The 21,253-nt window shown below is 38.7% G+C and overlaps 1 protein-coding gene across 1 annotated transcript; it reads left to right on the plus strand.

Annotated features, from left to right (window-relative positions):
* Positions 1-1,279: 1,279 nt before the first annotated feature.
* Positions 1,280-20,100, plus strand: AGA (aspartylglucosaminidase). The gene is made up of 9 exons (XM_074866420.1): positions 1,280-1,689; positions 3,610-3,763; positions 4,391-4,503; positions 9,073-9,185; positions 10,136-10,250; positions 12,228-12,303; positions 13,118-13,225; positions 15,361-15,494; positions 16,341-20,100. The coding sequence occupies exons 1-9, from the start codon at positions 1,539-1,541 to the stop codon at positions 16,439-16,441; spliced, it is 1,065 nt and encodes a 354-aa protein (XP_074722521.1). The 5' UTR covers positions 1,280-1,538; the 3' UTR covers positions 16,442-20,100.
* The last annotated feature ends 1,153 nt before the right edge of the window (positions 20,101-21,253 follow it).

Consider the following 21,253-nt stretch of genomic DNA (forward strand, 5'->3'; position numbering starts at 1 on the left):
TTGTGGCCCAAGTGCAGAACCCGGCATTTGGCCTTATTGAAACTCATACATCATTAATGTACCACTTTTAGGAACATATTTGATTATATTTTCATTTATTATTACTTTTCTGAAAATATTTTCCTACATTTTCCTTCAGCTAACATTAGTTCAGATCTGTATTTTGGCCCTTTTCCCTTCCCTAACAGCTTTACACAGAAACACATGACAGAGATAAGAACAGCACTATCAGAAATAAATCAGCTAACAGTATTTACCTGAATAAAGGTTTCTGTAGGCTACTTGTAGTTTTGCTTTTGGGAACTGGCTGACAGCAAGGCCATGCTATTACTAAAGTCAAACCTAATCCTGTATTTTATTGTTTTGTAACGTCTGTAATAAAGGATAATACTTTTCTTTTGTGATAATAATTTTATTCCAAAGGCTGTGGATTGTTTTGTTATAACAAAAATAATATTGGTTCAGGCTTTTTAAACCAGCCTGGGTACACTTACAATTTATACATGCCTACAAGCTTGAGCCTGTCACACATGAAGCCCAAGTATCTCCTCTTACCACAAATACAAGACCAGAGACATTGCTGATAAAGTGTAATTCAGTTCAGCCCATCATATATTGAAAAGGAGTAATAAGCCGAAAAAGCTAAAAAAAAAAAAAAAAAAAAGGGTATATTTTATATTCACTTCCTGTGGTAGAAGCAGAAGCCACCTTTTTTCACATTGCTCAGAAATAATAGCTGGTTGATGATCAGAGACTGCTTGAATGTAATCAGCCCTGAACACAAATCGGTGCATTACGCTGACAGCAGGTGAGTCTACGGGCCTGAAAACAGTCAGACTACTATGGCAACGTGTCAAATGACTTTAAACTATTGCTAATGGTTTATAATGAGAAGCTTTAATGGCAGGGACAGAATTAAGAAATTGTTATATGCTTTATGCTTTCTACAAAACAAGGCTTTTTACAAATTCTGTAAAGCTACAGTAGATCCCAAAATGCACCCTTTGCAGAAACATCTCTGTGCTGTTAAGACACTTTTGACAAAAATGTACACATTAACAAAGCGGCACATAAAGATGCTGCATGTGAACCTCATGAGCATAAGTGCAGATCGCTTTTGAACACTACCGCAGGCTGGCCCAGCTCTGGGTCTCTGCTGACGCCCACGGTGCAGCCTCATCCCCACAGCTCATCACCGGCAATTCCACTGACGGACTGTGACCTCCACACAAGGAGACTGGCTTTAACACACATCCAGGCATACCATAAACATAAATTGTATTTTAATCTACTCTGGGCCTTGGCCTTTGCTGGGAGGTATTTAGGTTTTTCCTTGCCACAAAAGTGTTCCTCAGGAGGTCAACACCAAGCCCTAACCTCTGCAGACGCATCACTCCCCGGGGCGGGCAGCACCCTCCGCCGCCGTCCACAACTGCCAGCGACCGTATCGCTCCGCCACGGCCGGGCCGTGTGCGCATGCGCTGTCGCAGTCGCCCGGTTCGTGGCGGCGCTGTGGGGGCTCGGCCGGGCGGGCGGCGATGGCGGCGGGACGCGGCGCGACGATGATTGTCGCGTTGATGATTGCCGCGTTTCTCTTGCTCGTCGTGTTGCAGCTGGCGGGCGCCACCTCAGCCGCCGCCCTGCCCGTAGCCATCAATACCTGGGCGTTTAGGAAGGCCGCGGAGACAGGTGTCCCGGCGGGGGGCCGGTCCGGGTGGGACAGGATAGGGCCGTGCCGTTCGCTCGCTCGGTGCTCCTCAAGCTGAGGGGCTGGAGGGGGGCTCTGCGCGTTGGCTTAAAATAAGTCTCTTAGGCGTGACCGCGCTTATGCGTGGCAGGAAGAAGCGAGCTGTGACCGTGCTTCCGTTAAACGGCTCTGGCTGCGGCGGGCCCGGGCTGCCTCCTGCCCGCTCTGCGCCCCTCGCAGGCCGGAGCGAGCCGCGGTACCGGCAGGGAGGCTGCGCCCGCGGCGGCTCTGAGGGAGCCGGAGTACCTGCGTGTGGGAAGGGGTCAAGCCCCTGAGCTTGCGTTTGCAGCGATGGCGCTGTGCCGCCGAGCCCTGGTGTGGGCCGAGAGCCTGCGAGCGAATGGTTTAACTTTCAAGGTTGGGAAAAATGCGGTTAAAAAAAAAAAAAAAGCGTTATGAGCTGTGGAAAAGCTAGATTGAAAACATTTTTCTGCTAGTAATGTGGTTTACGCTCTTGTGGCGTTTGCAGTGGTGCCTTGTTTTTAATGGTGTCCTTCCGAGATTCATTCTTGCCCCTAAAGATTTAGATCTGAGTATTTTTGGAACTCTGTCTTATTTAGTGATATGTTATTGACAGTCAAAGTAGGTTTTTCCCGTGGCAACATAAATTAGTTGTGGATACTGATTTTAAAAGACTCATAGGCTAGTTTAACATAGGTGGGTTGTAAATAACCCCTTATTAGGGAAGTCTTGCTAGTGAAATGAGTTACCTGTAAAGCCTTGTATGTGTTAGAAGTGAAATACAGTCATGAAAACTGCAAGGCCCTTGCTTTGCAGCTTTTAAAAGGATGTTAGGGCTAATCACAGAAATAAAGATAATGGGAATTGGAGCAGTTTCCACTGAAGTTTATAATGCACAACCATATGTGGAGTTGGTTGCTAGGTATTAAGTTTTAGTTTTTCCTTGGTGCAGGCAGTTTCATGCAGCTGCATGCAGCATTTATGAAGATGAGACTTCCTGAGATGGTTGAGACAGTGTAATAGATCTCCCCAAAAGAGCTGGGCTGTGTCCTTCTGTTACCTACTTTGTGCTGGGTCTGGCAGATGATAAGAACACCAGAGCTAGCACAAGGAGGAGGAAGCAGGACTGCAACTGTCACTGGCAGCAAGCTTAGCCATCGTGGAAAATCTTGCCTGAGGTCCAACCTTGTGAAATGTCATGTGTGCAAAGCCTTCAGGCCCAGTTTATTCAAGTCGTGTCATTTGGCACGTTCGTAATGTCTTACAAAACTGTACTGTGAGCTAGATCCTAAAGAATAGAAGACTAAGGGTTGAGCAGGAGAAGGTGGAGACTGTAATTTTTTTTATATCATTTACACTTTCTTTTTGTTCTCATGAAGCTACTGATGTAGGTTTAGATCTTTTAGATCGCTGTATCTTTTAGATCTTTTTATTCTGCAGCTGGACACAGTATTCTCATAGGAAGCTTTTGAGAGCTGCTTGTTGCAACTTCCTTTTTTTTTTTTTTTTTAAATGAAAGTTTTGCTTCCCCCTCTCCCTCCCCCCTAAAGGCTTTTAAAAAACAGTGATAAACTAATGTTTGTTTCTGGGCACACAGGAGGTTATTTAATACATAAAGTTGTGATGATAGTAAAGAATATGTTGCCAGTGAGAAAAAAAGCTTTGTTACTCAAGTCAGAAACACTAATGAAACATGCAAGAAAAACAGTGTTTAGAAAAGTAATGCTTTATATTCTTTTGAATGATTTATATTTTGACTTTATTTCACCTATAAGTTATAGTTTACTTTCTCTATCCACTTACATAGTGCATTGTCATTATGTCCATCTTTAAAACATTCTTTAAAGCAGTAGTGGAGCCTGTTTTCACGGGTGACATTTAATTATTTGTGTTGATTACAGCTTGGAGAGTATTACAGTTGGGAGGTTCTGAGCTGGATGCGGTTGAGAGAGGCTGTGGTCAGTGTGAGATTGACCAGTGTGATGGAAGTGTGGGATATGGAGGAAGCCCAGATGAAAGTGGAGAAACAACACTGGATGCAATGATTATGGATGGGTAAGAAAACTACATGGAGAAAAGAATGATTCTTGTCATTTTTAGACACTTTAATGAGAGTTGTATAGAGAGCTTGTTGGTTTAGGGCTGACTATGGGACAAGTTATATGTTAACTTGTGGAACTAGGAAAAATACTTCTTTAATTGGTGGGAGAGTAGCTAAACATATTTGTTATTGAATCTTTACATGTAGTTCAGTTATCTGGCTCTAGATACAGCACTTGCAAAGCAGATGGTTTGTAGCATTGTAAGCTTTCCCTCTACATTCATTCCATAAATATTTCATTTCTGGAGCAATTGTCTTCTATACTTTAACGTTTAAAACTGTCCTGATTAAAAAGGAATTGCAAGTGTGTGGTTCATGTTATGAGTTTATATAACAAAATAGTTACTCTACTGTGGATGTAGTTGTTACTTGAGCAACATCCCCATGCCTGTGAAAGGAAGTGATACATGTACGAAGTTCTTCCCTACTAGCGTGATGCCATCTGTCTATGACATAGAACAATTAAAGCAATACGTTAAAGGAGCAAGCTTTCTAATTTAGACGAGAACAGATTTTTTCTAATAAAAAATGTACAGTTATTCTTGTATTTTTAATAAGTTTTAAATATTTCTTGTTTCCAGTAACACTATGGACGTTGGGGCAGTTGCGGATCTCAGGCATATAAAAAATGCAATTGGCGTAGCGCGAAAGGTCATGGAATACACTAAGCATACATTATTAGTAGGAGAGTCAGGTAATTATTCCTTTAACTGTTTCCAAGTCATACCCTCTTCTTAAAACACTTCCTGTTAAAATTGCCATATATTAATCTTGGTAATATATAGGTGGAAGGATTCCCTGACAATCAAATGAATCTAGTCAAATAATTCAGAAGTGTTTACTTTCTTATTACATGTGTATGAATTAGGTTTTAGTCTGTTATTTGGCCATGAAAAATACAATTTTATGGTCTTTCCACCAATTTAACTGCAAATATTAACTTGTAATCCCAAGGCTTTGCTAATATCACTGCTGTCAAAAGTATCAAGGATGATTTGATACAAGACACTGTAGAAGCTGTTAGATGTAAACATTTAATTTAAAACCATTAAGTAACTTTCTCTAAGGAATGACAGAATTAATAGACGTTACAGGTACATTTTACTACTTTAGTATATATTGAACATGATTACTGTATTTCATAGTTTAAAAATACTAGAACTTGAATGAAAAAAATTACATTAGGAGCTGTACTCCTAGGCACAACAAAATAGCAATAGCAAACTGGAGGAATAGTTGAGCTTTTAAAATAGGAGCAGCTGCTAGAGTAATACTGGTTTCAAAACAAGATGTATGTTCTAGGGAGGTATATGAATAGTGAGTGAGTGGAAGGTTACTTAGCTCACAGTTAAGGACTTTTAAAATGTGTGTGCCTGCTCAGAAAGAAATGTGGAGACAAGTGTGGAAGTTGACATCTGAGCATTAAGGGTGAGTCAAGTGCTTTGAAATTGATAAGAAAAGATTCTTGAAGGAATTAATGTGTACAGACTGATAGAGAAATAAGTGTAATGGCAGCTTTTTGACAGGGTAAAATAGGTCAATAGAGGGAGGTGAGGACAGTGTTTGACAGAAAGTCTGAAAAGAGCTCTATTTGTGGGTTCTATTTAATTTGGGTGGTTGGCCATGATTAGGTTACAAGTGGCTTTGGTAAGAGAGATTTCACAGGTGATGCTGAAAAAGAAATTGGTCAGGTGTTAAATAGCAGAGGAAGAAATACTCATAATAGTCCTTTCCTCATTGGTATTTATCAAAATATTTTTAACATTTTGATTGGTAGATGAGCGGAAAAGATAAGAAACAGAAGAATTAAAGTACTGATTTAAAATATATTTTCCAGCCTAAGAAGATAGCTCTTTGCATAATGGGACTCATGTGGACAAGGCTGATATACTGAGTCCTTGCTGTCAGTGAGAACTTCCTCAGAAGAAACTGTGTAGCAGTTGTGGCAAAAGAAAGACAGGAAAGCTGAAGATATGTCTGAATAAAAATTGGAGATGATGATAAGTGTTAGTGAATGAATCCGAGCAGTGGAGAAATTGAGAAAGTATAATATTTCTTGTGAAGGAATGTATTTTCTGTGGAAATAGGAGCTTGGATAAAGGAAACTCTAGTTGTCTTTACCAGGTGAAGACTGATAAGGAGAAAATAGAGCTATAGCTTCAGAATAATACATTTGAACCTTCAAATCAGCATGTGAGAGAAAATGACAATTTCTTTTCTAAATAAAAATATTTACATTTTCACCAGAAAAGCTATCTAGAACCTTTTCATACAAATGTATATAATCTCTGCAGCCTTTTTTTATTCAAGATGCAAAATTGCTGAGGTTATTCCTTATTTTTTCCCAATAACTAAACTGTACTTTTATTTGTATATATTTAGTGATACAATCCAGGAAAGTCTGCCTGTCTCTTAAAATTTAATTTATGAGTGGTTGACACTAGAGAGGTGAAGGCAGGCTGTGGCATGCATTAATTTTGTTCCATAGAATCATAGTATACCAGCTTGGAAAGGACCCCGAGGATCATCTGGTCCAACCTTTCTGGCAAAAGCATGGTCTAGACAAGATGGCCCAGTGCCCTGTCCAGCTGAATGTTAAAAGTGTCCAATGTTGGGAATCTACCACTTCCTGAGGGAGATTATTCCAGTGGCTGATTGTTCTCATTGTGAAAAATTTTCTTCTTTTGTCCAATTGGAATCTCCCCAGGAGTAGCTTGTACCCATTGCCCCTCATCTTTTCCATATGACTCTTCTTTACACACTCCCTTCAGACATTTTTATACACTGATGAGATCCCTTCCAGAGCCTTTTCTTCTCCAGGCTGAACAGCCCCAGCTCCCTCAACTTTTCCTCGTAGGAGAGGTGCTCCGGTCCCTTAATCATCTTTGTGGCCCTTTGCTGGACTGTCTCCAATATGTCCATGTCTCTCATACTGGGGAGCCCAGAACTGGTCATGGTACTCTGGGTGTGGCCTTTCCAATGCTGAGTAGAGGGGAAGGCTCACCTCCCTTGACCTGCTGGCAGCACTTCTTCTAATGGTGGAGCCCAGCCTGCACTGTTACCTGCCTTTGGTGCAAGGGCACGTTGCTGGCTGATGTTCAGCTTGCCACCCACCAGAACTAGGTCTTCTCCTACCAAGCTGCTTTCTCCCTGGGTGGCCCCAGCATGTACTGGTATATGGGGTAGTTCCTACCCAGGTGCAGGGCTTTGCAGTTCTCTTTGTTGAACTGTCTGAGGTTCTTATCAGCCCATTTCTCCAGCCTGTCAGGATCACTCTGGATGCCAGCGTAACCCCTGGTGCTTCAGCCACTCCTCCCAGTTTTGTATCATCTGTAAAATTTGCTGAGGGTACATATACTCTGCCCCATCATGCAGATCAATAATGAAGATACTGAATGTTATTGGACCCAGTATTGACCCTAGTGGTACACTGCTAGTTACTGGCTCCAACTAGGCTTCATGCTACTGATCACCCTCTGAGCTAAGCCCTTCAGCTGGTTTTCAGTCCATGTCTGCTCATCCAGCCAATACTTTATCACCTTCTCTTTGGGGATCTTATGGGAAACAGTGTCAGAAACCTTACGGAAGTCAAGGTAGACAATATCTACTGTTCTCCCTTCATCTACCAAACCAGTTGTTTCATCATAGATGGTTATCAGACTGATGAAGCATGACTTCCCTTGTGTGAAGCCATGCTGACTACTTCTAATCACCTTCTTGTCCTTCATGTGCTTGGAAATGGTTTCCAGGGTTAGTTACATCGTCTTCTCAGTGATTAGTTACATCACCTCTCAGTGATCACCACTTCAGAGGTGAGGCTGATCAGCCTGTAGTTCCCTGCTTCTTGCCCTTGATGTAGCTTTTGTTGAACAGATGCAGCTAACCACAGTGAGCAGTTCTTGCCCTGTTAAAAGAACTGCTTTCTCCATTCATTGCCTAATTTCTTTAGGACAAGTCTGAGAAATAGCAATAAAGGCCATCTGTACCAATGTAACTGAGTCTGGTGAGAGACATTCAGTGCAGAATGATTACAAGTGAGGAAAAGAATTATTTTGGTTATCTGCCAAGAAATTTTCAGGTTTGTCTTCAACAGATAGGAAAGTTTCATAATCGTAGTGTCCCTGAACTTTTCCCTGTTTGTCCTAGCAATACTTAGACCAATAATCCAAGTAAAAAGTTCAGAGAGTAAAAAATGACCAACTGTGCTTCCTGGAATAGAAATAAGGCTTCAAAAGTCATGAAAGAATGACTGAGAAACACGCCCAAGCACAATTTTACCTTAAAAAAACCCCAAACAAAACCCGAACACCATAAAAAACCCTGCCTGCTTGTTATAGAAATGGGAAAATAAATAAATATTTATTTGAAGCTGTTATTTTTCTTTTTCTCTGATTGAAGAAACTTTAATTGTGTTAGTTTTTAAGAAAAACACAGAAAAGCTGTCCAGAAATAATTGAAGGCTTTTCCTAATTCTTGTACTGGAGAAGCTTGTTCAGCTGTGTCTTATAGTGACACTATTATCAAGGATTGGTAATATAAATTGTTCAAGCATCTGAATCTAGCAACAGTATCTGTTACTAGGTAATATCAAAGGTATCTACAACTAAAAGATGGGAGAACAGTTGGATCCTTTTTCTTTTCCCTTTCCCTAACTATAAAAGCTGTTTTTAGAAGTACAGCATTCTTCCACTGCTTGTGTTGGCATTTCTTTTGCTCTCTTGATACATACTATATTAATTTTGAAAACAATGAAGCAGTCACTTTTAAAGCTGCAAGGAAGAAGTGTAATATGATGTAAGCTGGTGGATTGATTTCTGCAAATACCAGTGATTAGTGCCAAATCTTGTGCCACTATGTTACTTACATTTCATAGAAGATTAGTTTTTTAAGGAAAATACACTATTATTTGTATCACTTATTTAAATATTTGTGACACACACATCCCAGGCCACTCTTGCTCCAGGTTATTTGTGTCCAGTTGAATAACAGAGTTAAATTTGTTTCTCTTTCATTGATAAAACTTACCTGTTAACATAGTTACAGTGAACTGAGAAAATTTGATACTGCTGGTGAAGGGAGAGTTTGTTACTGCAGTTGTACATCACTATAATGGCTGATAACTGCTCTCTGAAGAAATATTTCTCGGTTCCATAAAGAATGTAGAATTTCTTGTTTTCTAGATAACATTACATGAATGCATTATCATAAAATGTGTAAAAATGTGAATAAATCAATGGTTTTCGTTTTGTTGTTGCTTTTAAAGCCTCCCTGTTTGCTGTAAGAATGGGGTTTCCATACGAAGATTTAACTACCCAAAAATCTCTTTCGGTGTATTCAAAGTGGCTTAATCAAAGCTGTCAGCCAAACTACTGGAAGGTACAGTGCAGTGGTGGTGGTGAAGTGGGGGTTTAGAAAGTCAGTAATGCAGCATTGCCTCTTCAGCTTATGTCAAAGTTGTGCTTTACATGTGAAGAAATAAAAAAGTTCTGCTTATTAAACAGAACAAACTTGGAATTGCCAAGCATTTGGTAGACTCAGGAAGAGTATGTGTCTAGCTCTTACTTCTTAAATCCTGCTGGTTTTGACATTGCTGTTTTAGTGGGGGAATATTTTTTTTTGTCTTTAAATTTGGGCAGAACTTCTCAAATTAAAAGTAGTGCATGTATTTTTTTGATGCATATATAAATTTCTGAAAGAAAATCTTACAGTGGCAATTAAGGTCCTTAGAGTGGCTTTATTCAGACCTGTGAACACATCACATTAATGCAGCTGTCAAACTTGCCTGTTGTGGTAAGGGTGGCTTTGGTTTTTTTTATTTTGGGATTGGAGTTGCAGATTTCTACATGTTTATACACTGCCTTCGTTGTTTCTTGGATATGAAATGCTGCATTACTGAACCATTTTAATTCAATACGTATTCTGTTTTTCAGCTGGGAGAATATCTTGATATTGATAGTGACTTGACATAATATCTTGACATTAGTAAAACAAGCTTAGTTCATCTGGTTGTTTTTTCAGATTGAAAATTTTCTTCATTTTGCTGAAGAATGAGTTTGGTTTTTTTTTACCAGTCGATTGAGCAAAAGAGATTCTTTAATGCGAACAACATAACTTCCTAGTAGGAAAAACTTTTTACCATATAATACCAGAAGTCAGTCTTTATTCTTTAAACAAAACAACTTGTGGGATTTCAGTATGGCTGTATAATTTAAGTATTGGGCATCTGATACATGTGTAGTAGATTATAGATATTGATTGTAGTATTTTTAAGTTTATCTGTAATGCAGCATAATATGTTATTCATGCAAATAACAAAATAATTACAGAATGTGGTACCAGACTCTTCAAAATCTTGTGGACCATACAAACGGCCTGAAAAAGTAACTTGTAAAGAAGAACAGACCATCTCACAAAGAAGTGTTCATAATCATGATACTATTGGTAACAACCTTTGGTAACTCTGATGCTACTTTTTTTTCCTCATTCCCCTACAAATTAAATCATACTGAGTTTAAAGACAAATATTTCATATAGGCATTATTTCCTATTTATAGTGGTTTCAAGATTGTGTTACTTATGTGTTAGGTTTGAGTGCCAAAAAGTAGGAATTTTTTTTGTGTTCTTTTTTTTCAGTGTGCTGACTGCATAGCCGCTTGCTTCATTTTTAGCCCTTTAGCTGTTTCATTGCCCTGTTGCTTTTCTGTCAGATATCTTGGCATAATTGCTTGAGTAGCTATGGATTCTTAGAAAACTGATAAAGGTTAAAAATAATTATTTTTATCTTGATTATGGTTAACTTAGGTCAAGTCACCCCTTTGGCTGTCAGACCAACTTAAAAGGCTTTACAGTGGTGTAAACAGTTAGTCCTGTTGCCAGCCAAAAGCAATGTTTGCCAAACAGTCCTTAAACTTATAAAATAAAGCTTACTTTCATTCTTCTTCTATTCTGGCTTTTGACTAAATCAATAAATTTCTACAGAAACTACTATGCTTAAAGCAGGTTAGCAGTAGTAGTCCCCAAAGACTTCTAAGAGTTTACTGATTGAGGATTGTTAATTGCTAAGCCTATAAGCTGATTAATGAGCAGATCAGACAAAGGACTGGAGCAGTTACAGATTCATGTCTTTCAAAGCTTTATGCTTTGTAGTCCTGAAATTTACACTTTTTGTTTTAGTCTGGATTTTTCTCAGTTTAGCAATTCAGAACTTTTTGCCTGACAGTATTTGCAAGACCAAGAATTAACAAGTTGTTTCAAGTGTGAATCTTTCTTCTTTGCTTCCAGTCCACCCTACTAATAACCAATTAATGTTCTACAGAAGTCAGGCAAACTACCAAATTCTTAAGTTGGTAGGTAGCTTTCTTTACTGGGATATACAGTCTTCAATATATTCTAGAAAACGTGGAAATTGTGGAGTGTCAGGATGAGAGGGGAATCTGCTAAATGGAATTCAGGAATTGATTGTATCATTAAGTAGTCCTGTGCTGTTTTGTACTATATGATGGGCTTATCAAGTTCTCCTGCTCCATTGTTTGTTTTGTATATGAAATGTCTCCTTGACTAACACATTTTGAGAAAAGTCTTCATTCAGAATGCATTTAGGAAGTTGGTAGGAACTGATGCTCTTCCGGTCTTTTTGCAGAGGCTAATGGTGGCCATAGAGTCAGCGCCTCTATGCTTTTAGCTTCTACTGGTTAGGAAACTTTTTTATGAGGAGGTACAGCTTAGTGAGATCATGGAATTTGAATTCTGTTTCTTGGCTCTCACTTTGTACTGGAGTTTCATGCCAGCAGCGATTTCTGCCCTCTCTTAAAGAGATGAAGTCTTGCTCTGTGGAGAAGCAGCTGATCCCAAATCCTGTTCCAAGTGCCAATCTAAACTTCTCTAATGAGGCAGTGGCTTCGTTATCAGCACAAAATTAATAAGGGGCAGGCTCATCCACACATTTGCCTGTCATGTAATTCTTGTTACTTTGGTAGGCAGTATTTCACCTTCTGCCAAATTTAAGCTCATCCTCCTGACTTTTCTTTTAATCTCCCTCGAGCACCATTTATAACTTCAAATTTTGTTGTTCTGATGGTACTGGTGCAGGATGTGGTCACACCAGGCACTTCTTGTCTACTGGTTGATGCAGGTGTTATCAGGAGACAGTGGCTGCTTGGGCAGCAGTAATGTACAGCTCTGAACAGTATAGCACTCACTGTTCTAGATTCCCTTCTGAGCTCTTGTAATACACTGAAAAACTTTCCAAATGTGTTTTACAAAGAACTTGTTTTCTTTGAGTACAACTTTGCTGTGTTTCAGGATATCAGTAATTTGAATAGTCTGTGCATCATGATTCTGTTTGATAACCATAGTGTCAGTTTAACAAATTTGTTAGGAGTGTTTCAGAATATGTTTCATCCCTATTGAAAATTTTAGGTATGATTGTAATTGGCGAGAGTGGAACTGTTGCTTCTGGGACATCTACTAATGGTGCAGCCCACAAAATTCCAGGGTTAGTATCTGGTTTTACAAAAAAGCTTTCTTCCCATCTCATTTCCTGTGTTAAGCTTATCCAAAGGTTATGTGGTTTAGATTGCCATGATCACAAAATGGCCTTGCTTATTTCTGGGCACTGCTGTAAATCCTAATACTGAGAAACTGATTCAGTTGCAAGATGATTTGTGTTTGATGGAATGCTTGTTTTTCGGCTGGCTTAGTTCGCCATAGAGACACAAACTGGCACAGTTGTGAGGCAACTTGTAAGGCAAGGCACCAGAGATAAATGAGAATTCCGGAGAGGTGCATAGTCTCCAAAGCAGTGTACATGGAATTAGAGCCCCAGGCTTGTATTTTGTCTTTGAGATTTTTTTCTATCCAGTTAGGAATCTTGTCTGTCAGCCAAGTTGGACAGCTTCTGGATTTAGCAGCAAGTTACTGAACTTACTAATGTCCCCAGCTGCTTACTGTTGCCCACTGGCTAAACCTTACTGCCCTAACTATAGTCAGTGTAATAACAAACAGTTGTGCATTGGAGGTGGATTAAGCCTCAGGTCAGTCAGGTTATCACAGATCACTTTTATTGGTAGTTTCAAGGCAAGACTTCTGACTGCAGAGGAGTGACCTCTTTACCTGTTCTGTTCTCCTGTGGGTTTAACACTAACCCAGCTGGAGGGAGTAAGGTTGACAAAGTTAAAAGTGTGCCCATGTCATAAGAACTTGTCGATATCAGGCCAAGGGCTATTCCATTAATGCAGTCCCACTGGAATTAGTAAATTATAGTTTTCTGTAGTTTCCAGTTTCTGTTTTTTTTCCATTGTTCACTACAGCCGTGTAGGAGATTCTCCGATAGCTGGAGCAGGATCCTATGCAGATAGTACAGCCGGAGGAGCTGCAGCCACTGGGGATGGTGACATCATGATGCGCTTCTTACCCAGGTTTGTCCTTAGGGCAGACATTGCTAGCTTTCTCTAGCAAAATGTGAACTCAGCAGATGAAGTAATTGATTAAAAAGACAGTCTGACTTACTGGTTGCTGAAGTGGGAGTAAAGGAAGGAATGGAAGGGGAAAGAACAGTAGCAGAATCAAGTCATCCTTATGATCTGTCTTAAAAGAAGTGACTTCTTAAATATCTTGATGACAGATCCCTTAATGCTGTCAAGCTGTGAGCAAACAGGCAGCAGGTAATGAGTGTATTCCCAACCTGCATGCTTTTTAACAGAACTGATTAGCTTTCTCCTTCAAAGTGCTTTGTTGTGTGGGAAATAAGTGTTATAAATTGTAGAAAGGATGAGGAGTGAGTCTTAGATTACTCAGGAGAGTGGGGAGGTGTCACTTTAACAGTCCTATGTAATTCCATCTAATTTGAAACTGGAAGAGGGTTTTAGTGCTGTCGTCGTGGTTGAATAACCTGTGTAAAATATGGCTGTTTTCATCACTGAGTCTTGACAGTCATTCTCGTGGGTCGGCCTCAGCGGGAATGAGTTATGGAAGTCTGTGCTGAACATAATGGGCACTGATGCTTGGAGGAATATACAGGAGTGGCCTTCATATTACTCAGGTGCTTTTTCTGAAACTCTGGCAGTTATGAATGCCTACTAGCTGTTGCATATTTACAAATGTCCTCAATGAGTTTCAAGCTGTTCCAAGGCAGTCTTGAAATACAAGGCAATTGACAACTTCATGAATTATCCTGAGGTATCGGATACCAACAGTAGTAGGGAGTTGAGCTCCACTATGAGGTTAATCAATAAAATCTTACATTACAGTTTAGCAGCCTGAAGGATTTGGCTGTAATGCTTAAAACATTGTGTTGGCACCACTGGGTTTTAGAAAACAACTCAGACTAGGTGGTTAATCACAGGTTCCTTGTAGATGCAGATCTTTCCTAATTCCATGTTATTTAGATATTCCCACATGAAAACAAAGCATAGAATTGACCTGCCAGAAGTGAAGGAAGTGTCAAATAAAGGGCAAAATTGCTAATATTTTCTATCTGCCTTCTTTGAGATAGTAACACTTTACTGAGTTTTTTGATTAGTGAAGACACCCCTGTGAAATACAGCTTTATATTCAGCTAGTTATCTTTAGATAACTTGAACCTATTTGACTGTTAGAATAAATCAAAGGTAATAGGGAGTCTCAAAATGCAAGGAAAGTTTGCTTCTGCGGTACTTTAATAACATCTGTAGTTAATGCTATCTGTAGATGAGTCTTAGTGTAACCAGAATTGGTTTTGGTATATGCATCTTTCATCAAAACAAATTCTAGTGTTGTTTTCTTGTAAGTTATATTATGCATTATCTTTTAATCTTCAGGTTCTGAAAGAAAACAACAACAAAAGTAGCTTTTTTGCCTCAGGACATTTTGGAAATACAGCTGATTCATCTCAAGCAATGCCCATATAGTCATTTCTCTAATGATACTGAGGATAAAAATGAAGTTCATTTTGAGTACTCTTTCATTTAGAGTAAGATTTTTTTTAAATTGGCTTGCAAAAAATTTGAAAGTGGCTCAAAGTCTTGATCAAAACATTGTACCTTCATATTCATGAAATAAAGAAAATGTGTCAATTTTGAGGTTTTCAGAAACTTGAGTTTTGTCTGAAAGATTTTTTTGATGCTTACTGAAATCAGTAATTTATCAGTTACGTAATATTGGCGGTCAGTTTTCTCCAAAAAAGCGTCTTGACATTGGCCTTTTTGAAAACTAGTAATAACTTTTAATGTCAGACTTAATCATGCAACGAAAAATGAAAGCCACTAACTCTTTAACTGCTTCTTTGCAGATCTTGAACTGATCTGTTGCTTAGCCTCTTCTGCTGCAAATGATCAGTTATCCCAGGCTTGTTCCTTAGAATGACAGATGGCATAGATGACATCTTGCAGTCCCCTTTAGTCCTGTTTCTGATTACCTTTCATGTAGAACTTGAGCAATAATTGCCAATATGAAGTTTGGTTAAAGATTATTTATCATGTGTTTCCATTATTCAAAGAAATCAAGGTCTGTCAATGTTTTTTTTAGAATATATAACCTGAGTACTGTCTGAGTGTGGGCTTGGTTGTTTTTTTAGTTTTCAAGCTGTGGAGTATATGAGGATGGGAATAGACCCAACAGTAGCCTGTCAGAAAGTTATTTCCAGAATCCAGAAGTATGCTCCAAAGTTCTTTGGTGCTGTTATATGTGCCAATACAACTGGAAGTTACGGTATGTATTTTGCTTATCAGACAAAGCTTGTTGAACCTAACTAGGTCACAGAAGTACAAAACTGAAGGTGGATTTTAAAGCAGAACTCTTTAATTGTTCTTTGAACACTGCAGCAATACTGGCCATTTGTAATATCAAATGCTGGTTAGCAGGGCATCTGTGTCCTAGTGTGGATTTGAGATACTTTAATTTTTTCGCTGCATTTTGATGTCTTAGACTTGTGCAAAATTTATGCAAGTCTCAGTAAAAATCAAAATTATTTACAACCTTCATGTGTTTTCCTGGACTGTATATGATTAATTTGAAGGTTTTAAAAAAGAATGCTTATGCCTCCCCTAGATATGGCATAAGGCAGGGAGAATGTGAATGTTAAGCATAGCTTCAAAGCAATCCAAGATCAGTCATTGTGCCAGGCATCTCATTAGTGAACTCTTAGATCAGTAGGAAATACAATTTGCTAATCAACACAGCTTATTTAGTTAGACTGCTTATTGCTGTTCTTTGATCTCTTATTTCCCATAGTTCTGTGTTTAAGAGATTAGTGTTGGAGGAACTCATTAAGTTAATCAGGAATGAAAAAGAGAGAGAGATATTTTCCTAACTCACGTTACTGTTTCAAATTGTATTATAAGGGCATTAATTGCACTACAGCAGTCAGTAGCACTGTATTTTTACTTAAAAATTAAATACTGTCAAGATGTCTTGGGTTAAACAGATTGTAAAAGAATAATTACACCATTGTAGTAGAATTAGTAACTGGGTCTTTAGATGATAAAGTACAATGACAAAGGCACTAATCCCAAACATAGCAAATTATACTCTTTTTTTTTTTTCTTTCTTTCCCAGGTGCTGCATGTAATAAAATTCCCGAATTCACTCAGTTTCACTTCATGGTGTCTAGCCCTTCACTAAATCAGCCAACTGAACAAGTAGTAGATTGCATTTAATTTCTTTTGTCCTATTAATATCTAAACTTAGAGGAGGAAAGTGCTAAGGTTTTCCAGGTGTTACTTTTTAAAATGGTTGTTTATTTTCACTGTTGCAATGACCATGTGAACAAGTACAAAGGTATGTTGATGGTGCAGCTACTACTTCACTGGTTTTGATATCTTCTACGTTATGGCTTACCATAGTGCAACTAAGATCAATCTGTAGTTTGCTAATGTAATTATCTTGGTAATTTATTTCTAAATGATTGTAGACTGGTACTGTAATCTAGAGTGAGGTTTAAAAAACTGACTGTAATTTGAGGGAAGCGAACAGAGTTGTAAAATTATAGTTATGTGTTGTCCCACGTGGTGGGTTACGAGGGGGGTGAATCTTTTGAATTCCCCGAGAGTCTACATGCTGGTGGAAGAGCCGGTCTCTGCTCGGCAGAGCCACAGGGCAGGCCAAGTCACGACAGTGACTCAGAGGAACAATTGAGCTGGTCACTTTATTAACTGACCACTTTAGTGAGTGAGTGGAGACTATTTGGCAAGAATCAACTGATAAACATCCAGAGAAGGAATGAAGGCACTTTGGCATGAGACTGTTTTCCTAATAACCCGTCAATGATCAACCAATCGCAATTCGATTCATACAAAACTCATATACATGAATGTATGTAAGAAAGAGAGAGAGAGCGAAAAGAGAGGAGGAGAGGATAGGAAAAGGGGAATCACCACCCTTGGATCCTGTGTCGTCACAGAGTAGCCAGCTTGGTCTATAGATGGTGGGTCAACAAAGACACATGAGGGGTGTTGCCTTTATATAGTCTTTCTTATGCATGCGCAATAGGTTGTTCCAGAAGGTTCTCGTTTTCTCTGGCTTGTATCTGTGCAGTTAGGCATGTTCTGTCTCTGGGCAACAACAGGAAGGAGGGGGAGAGAAATGGCCCATGACCCCACGTCCGCAGAGCTTGCTCCGCTTCTCTTCCACAAGGCATCCCACTCAAGTTGTTTGAGGTATCCTCCTTGCAAACCGTTTCTTGTTTATGAACAGTTTGTGACAAGCTAGTGCTGACACTTTCACAGTTAGCATAGGCAATTCATCTGTGTTTAAAAATTTACATCTAAGTGAAATGTCTGAAATTAATGTGTTTCATTACTGAGGTCTCAAGTCATGAATTTAGTAGGCATTACCTTACATCCCAACTCAATTTTTAAACTTTTGCAAACCTGACAATCAAACTGTGGTTCTAAATACCACAAAAAGTTATCTGTTGTGTATTTACTTCCAAGTGATGCCAAGTTTCACCTGCTTTTGGGGGAAAGTAGAGCTTTGGTCATTGGAAAAAAGAACAGCTTTCAACAACAGCTCATAAAGTGGACAGGTGGTAGTACGTATGCAAAGAGACAAGTGTCTATGGCTTTTGTAGTCTGTTTTCATAAGAAGTAAGTAGCCAGAAGTCATGAATAGTAAACATTGAACTGGATCTTCACTTTGCCGTTTAAAAACATATTTGGCAGAAGTCTGGAGTAAAGGTCAGGGAACAGGAGGGGCTCTGCCTCTACACATGAGACTTATTTGGAGAATATTTAATTGTCTTTCTAAGATTTAGTCCATGTTTTCTCTTGAAAAGAAAATCACATGCAAATGCTGACAAGCAAGGACGGGGTTGAAGAATAGTGAAGAATTCAAAGCTTTAAGAGATAAGGAGCATCTCCTTGTGAACCTTTCTAACTTGTATTCCCACTGTTGTGAAATGTTTGAATAAAGAGGACATCCAAACATCCCTGGTAGTACAAGCCTTCAAGGAGTATTGCGTTGACTCTAACTGGATGTGAAGACGTGGAAATCTTCCTGTCACCTTTTTTTGTAGGGGAAGTTAAGTTACGAATCTTAATCACTGTGATTTCCTTGTCACTAATATGCTGTGCACTTGCACTTTCCTGTAGCACGCCTACCCCTGCAAAGGAGCAGTTGCATACCTAGAGCATGACAGTTACCTACAGCTAACAAAGCTGGGTTTGTCACTTTCTCTGTCTGGAGATACCAGGATTCATTTGTAATAGAACTTCAGCATCTTGAGGATTTGAAGATCTGTTTAATCGTTTTCTTAACTTGGTGGCACGCTGATCACTTAATTGAATCTTTGCTAAGCTTGAGCTAGGAAGTTAAAAGGGGGGAGCAAGTAAAATAAGCATGTCTTGTCATAAACACTTTAATTACTCTTTGTCTACTTGAATAAAACCATTGGGTAATAAAAGCACACCTTAATGTATCATTTATAAGATGGTTTAGATACTTGTACTATGCTTTAGAATGATTATTGCCTTATGTTCTGAGTTGGAGTCTTTGAAAGTTGGAAAAAAAGTTCAAACTAGAATAGCCATCTTTAATGACCTGCTGTTAAACTTAATCAGCAAAGTAATTTCTTTGGTAATTCACTTCTGTCACTGGATCTTTAGAGCATCCTGTTGCACAGAGTACACTGTAAGCCACAACAAGCTTTAGTCGAAGAAGCTCATACTGAATATATCTGCAGTGGTTTAAGATAAGTTCTCTACCTGTCCCACTTACAGCCCTTTGCCGTGGCTGCTGTATCTTCAGGTCACTCAGGCAGTCAAGTGCAAATAGATGAATAAAATCCCAATGATTGTTACTTTGGAGATAGCACTGTGGACTGAATTTAGGAGGTTTCAGTACTGGCAGCTGCGTGGTAACTTCTCAAACTGCTGCAGCTGAATCCACTGGGATTCATTTTTGAGAGAGGTTGGGAACATCCACGGCTTGCTTTCTAGTGTGCTTATGCCACTCTGTGCTAGCTAGTGTATGCCTCTAGAGGCTAGGAGTGCCCATGCTGAAAGCTGATGAGTGCTCTGTAACAGTGTACCTGAAGGCACCGAGTTACAATTCTAGCTTACTGCATAGTCTGCTCACCTACACATGATCTTGTCTCCATGAGACATATGTACTAATACATGTGGTTTAATACTATAGGTTGCTTTGTTGTGCTGAATTAGTTATCATAAATGAAAGGGTTAGTTTGTGCAAACTATTTTATTACATTGTTAATTTGACAGTGTATTAAATTATAATATTTATACATGTGCTGTTCTGATGTTATGAACAGAATTCTGAACTTAAAAACCAATTTGCTTAATATTTTGTATTAAAATATTTCTTTAAAGGTTGTTAGTGTAGGGCTGTTCTCTTACACTTAGCAGACGCATCAAGTTTTTTAAGAAAGCTTTTTACAAGTACAAATCCTTACTGAAAGTAAGCAAAAACTCTGACAGTTTCTGCTGTGATTTGGGAGGGGAAGTCTTACTGTTTCTGATTTCAAGGAATTTTGTATTTTTAAGTTTTTACACTCAAACTTTTACTACAAAATGCAGAAAAAACCTACACAGAATATGAGTATTTGTACTTTAGTAGTATAGTTGAATGCATCCTGTCTGAAAAGTTGTGGGGGTTAAGTCCAACTGTGTTTTAAGTTCATTAGCTTCTAGCTAGCCTGCTTTTTTCTATTTCTAAAACTTCTTACGAAATTATAGCTTCATCCAATGTAGACAGAAGAAGAATCCTAGCTCAGTGGTCTGATTAATAAAGCCAACTATGCCATGTTTTTGCATGCCACTGAATTGTTCTTTAATAAAACAATCTGTGTGAACCCTGACAATGTTTTGTATGCAATTATTGAAGAAAACTTCCCTGTCATTTTACTGTACGTTACCACTGGAATACGTCTTTTCATCCATAACTGCCTCAGTCAGGAATAATTCAGATTTTCAGAGAATCCAAGGTTGATCTTTCAGACAGAATCTCCAAGTAATACTATATAAACTGGAGTGAATCTATTATCTTTTCATAGGGTAAAACCAACAGTGGTGCTGATTGCTTTTTAACTTAGAAATTCTTTTAGCATTTGTTTGTTTTAGCATATTGCATGACTGCTGTAACTCATTAACAACTGTGTTCATCCTTGTTTTGAAACAGAATATATGTAGGATTTCAGTTCTATTATCTGTAGTCTGGATGTGTGAGGAAACATTAGTGATGTGGTTAAATTTACTTTAGCTCTGATCTACAAGTAGTATGTTATACGTTAAGCACTGAACTAGAGATGTTCTCACAGAGGGGTCTGTTCATTCCTCCGCATAAGTTTCATTAAATTTACAGCAAAAGAACATTACTGAAATGTCCTCAGAGCAGATGTGGCAGAATCTCAGGATTTTATGACTAGCTCTGTTGTTATTGTTCAAGCTGCTGAGTCAGACAGCAAACAATTTCAGATGTTTGTGCATTTAACAACATTTGCTGTGTTTCCATTCTCATCTTTTTTTTTTCCCCTGACAGTTGGAATCAACGTAGGTAAATACACCTGATGGTGCAATGCTCTCATAGTGTGATTAGTTGATACGTTTACAGTGACAGATGATGGTCTGTGAAATAAAAGCAATAGCAACTTTCAAGTGTGCTAGTTGCTCAGGGAATTCCTGTTACTGGTGTTTTTTGGTGTGGGTTTGTTTTTTTTTTCTAGTAGGATAGAGAAAAATCTTTGAAAGAAGAGGTTTTCATTATACTTTTCAAGTAGAGTTTTACAGAAACAACTGTGTTGTCAGGGGTTTTTATTGGTTAGAGATGGTGATTTCAGAACTCTGCATAGAAAAACCTTTCATGTGTTAGATGAAGAGGAAGTTTCTTGTTTTCACCCTTTGCATACTTTCCAGGCTGACTCCAAAATGCATTTCAGCTCTAATTCTGTTTGTTGCTAAATTATTATTTTGATTGGTGGTGTGCAAAATACAAAATTGGTGAGCTCTGTCACTTGA

The sequence above is a fragment of the Strix uralensis genome, chromosome 4 (assembly GCF_047716275.1).
Source record: "Strix uralensis isolate ZFMK-TIS-50842 chromosome 4, bStrUra1, whole genome shotgun sequence".
Taxonomy (NCBI): Eukaryota; Metazoa; Chordata; class Aves; order Strigiformes; family Strigidae; genus Strix; species Strix uralensis.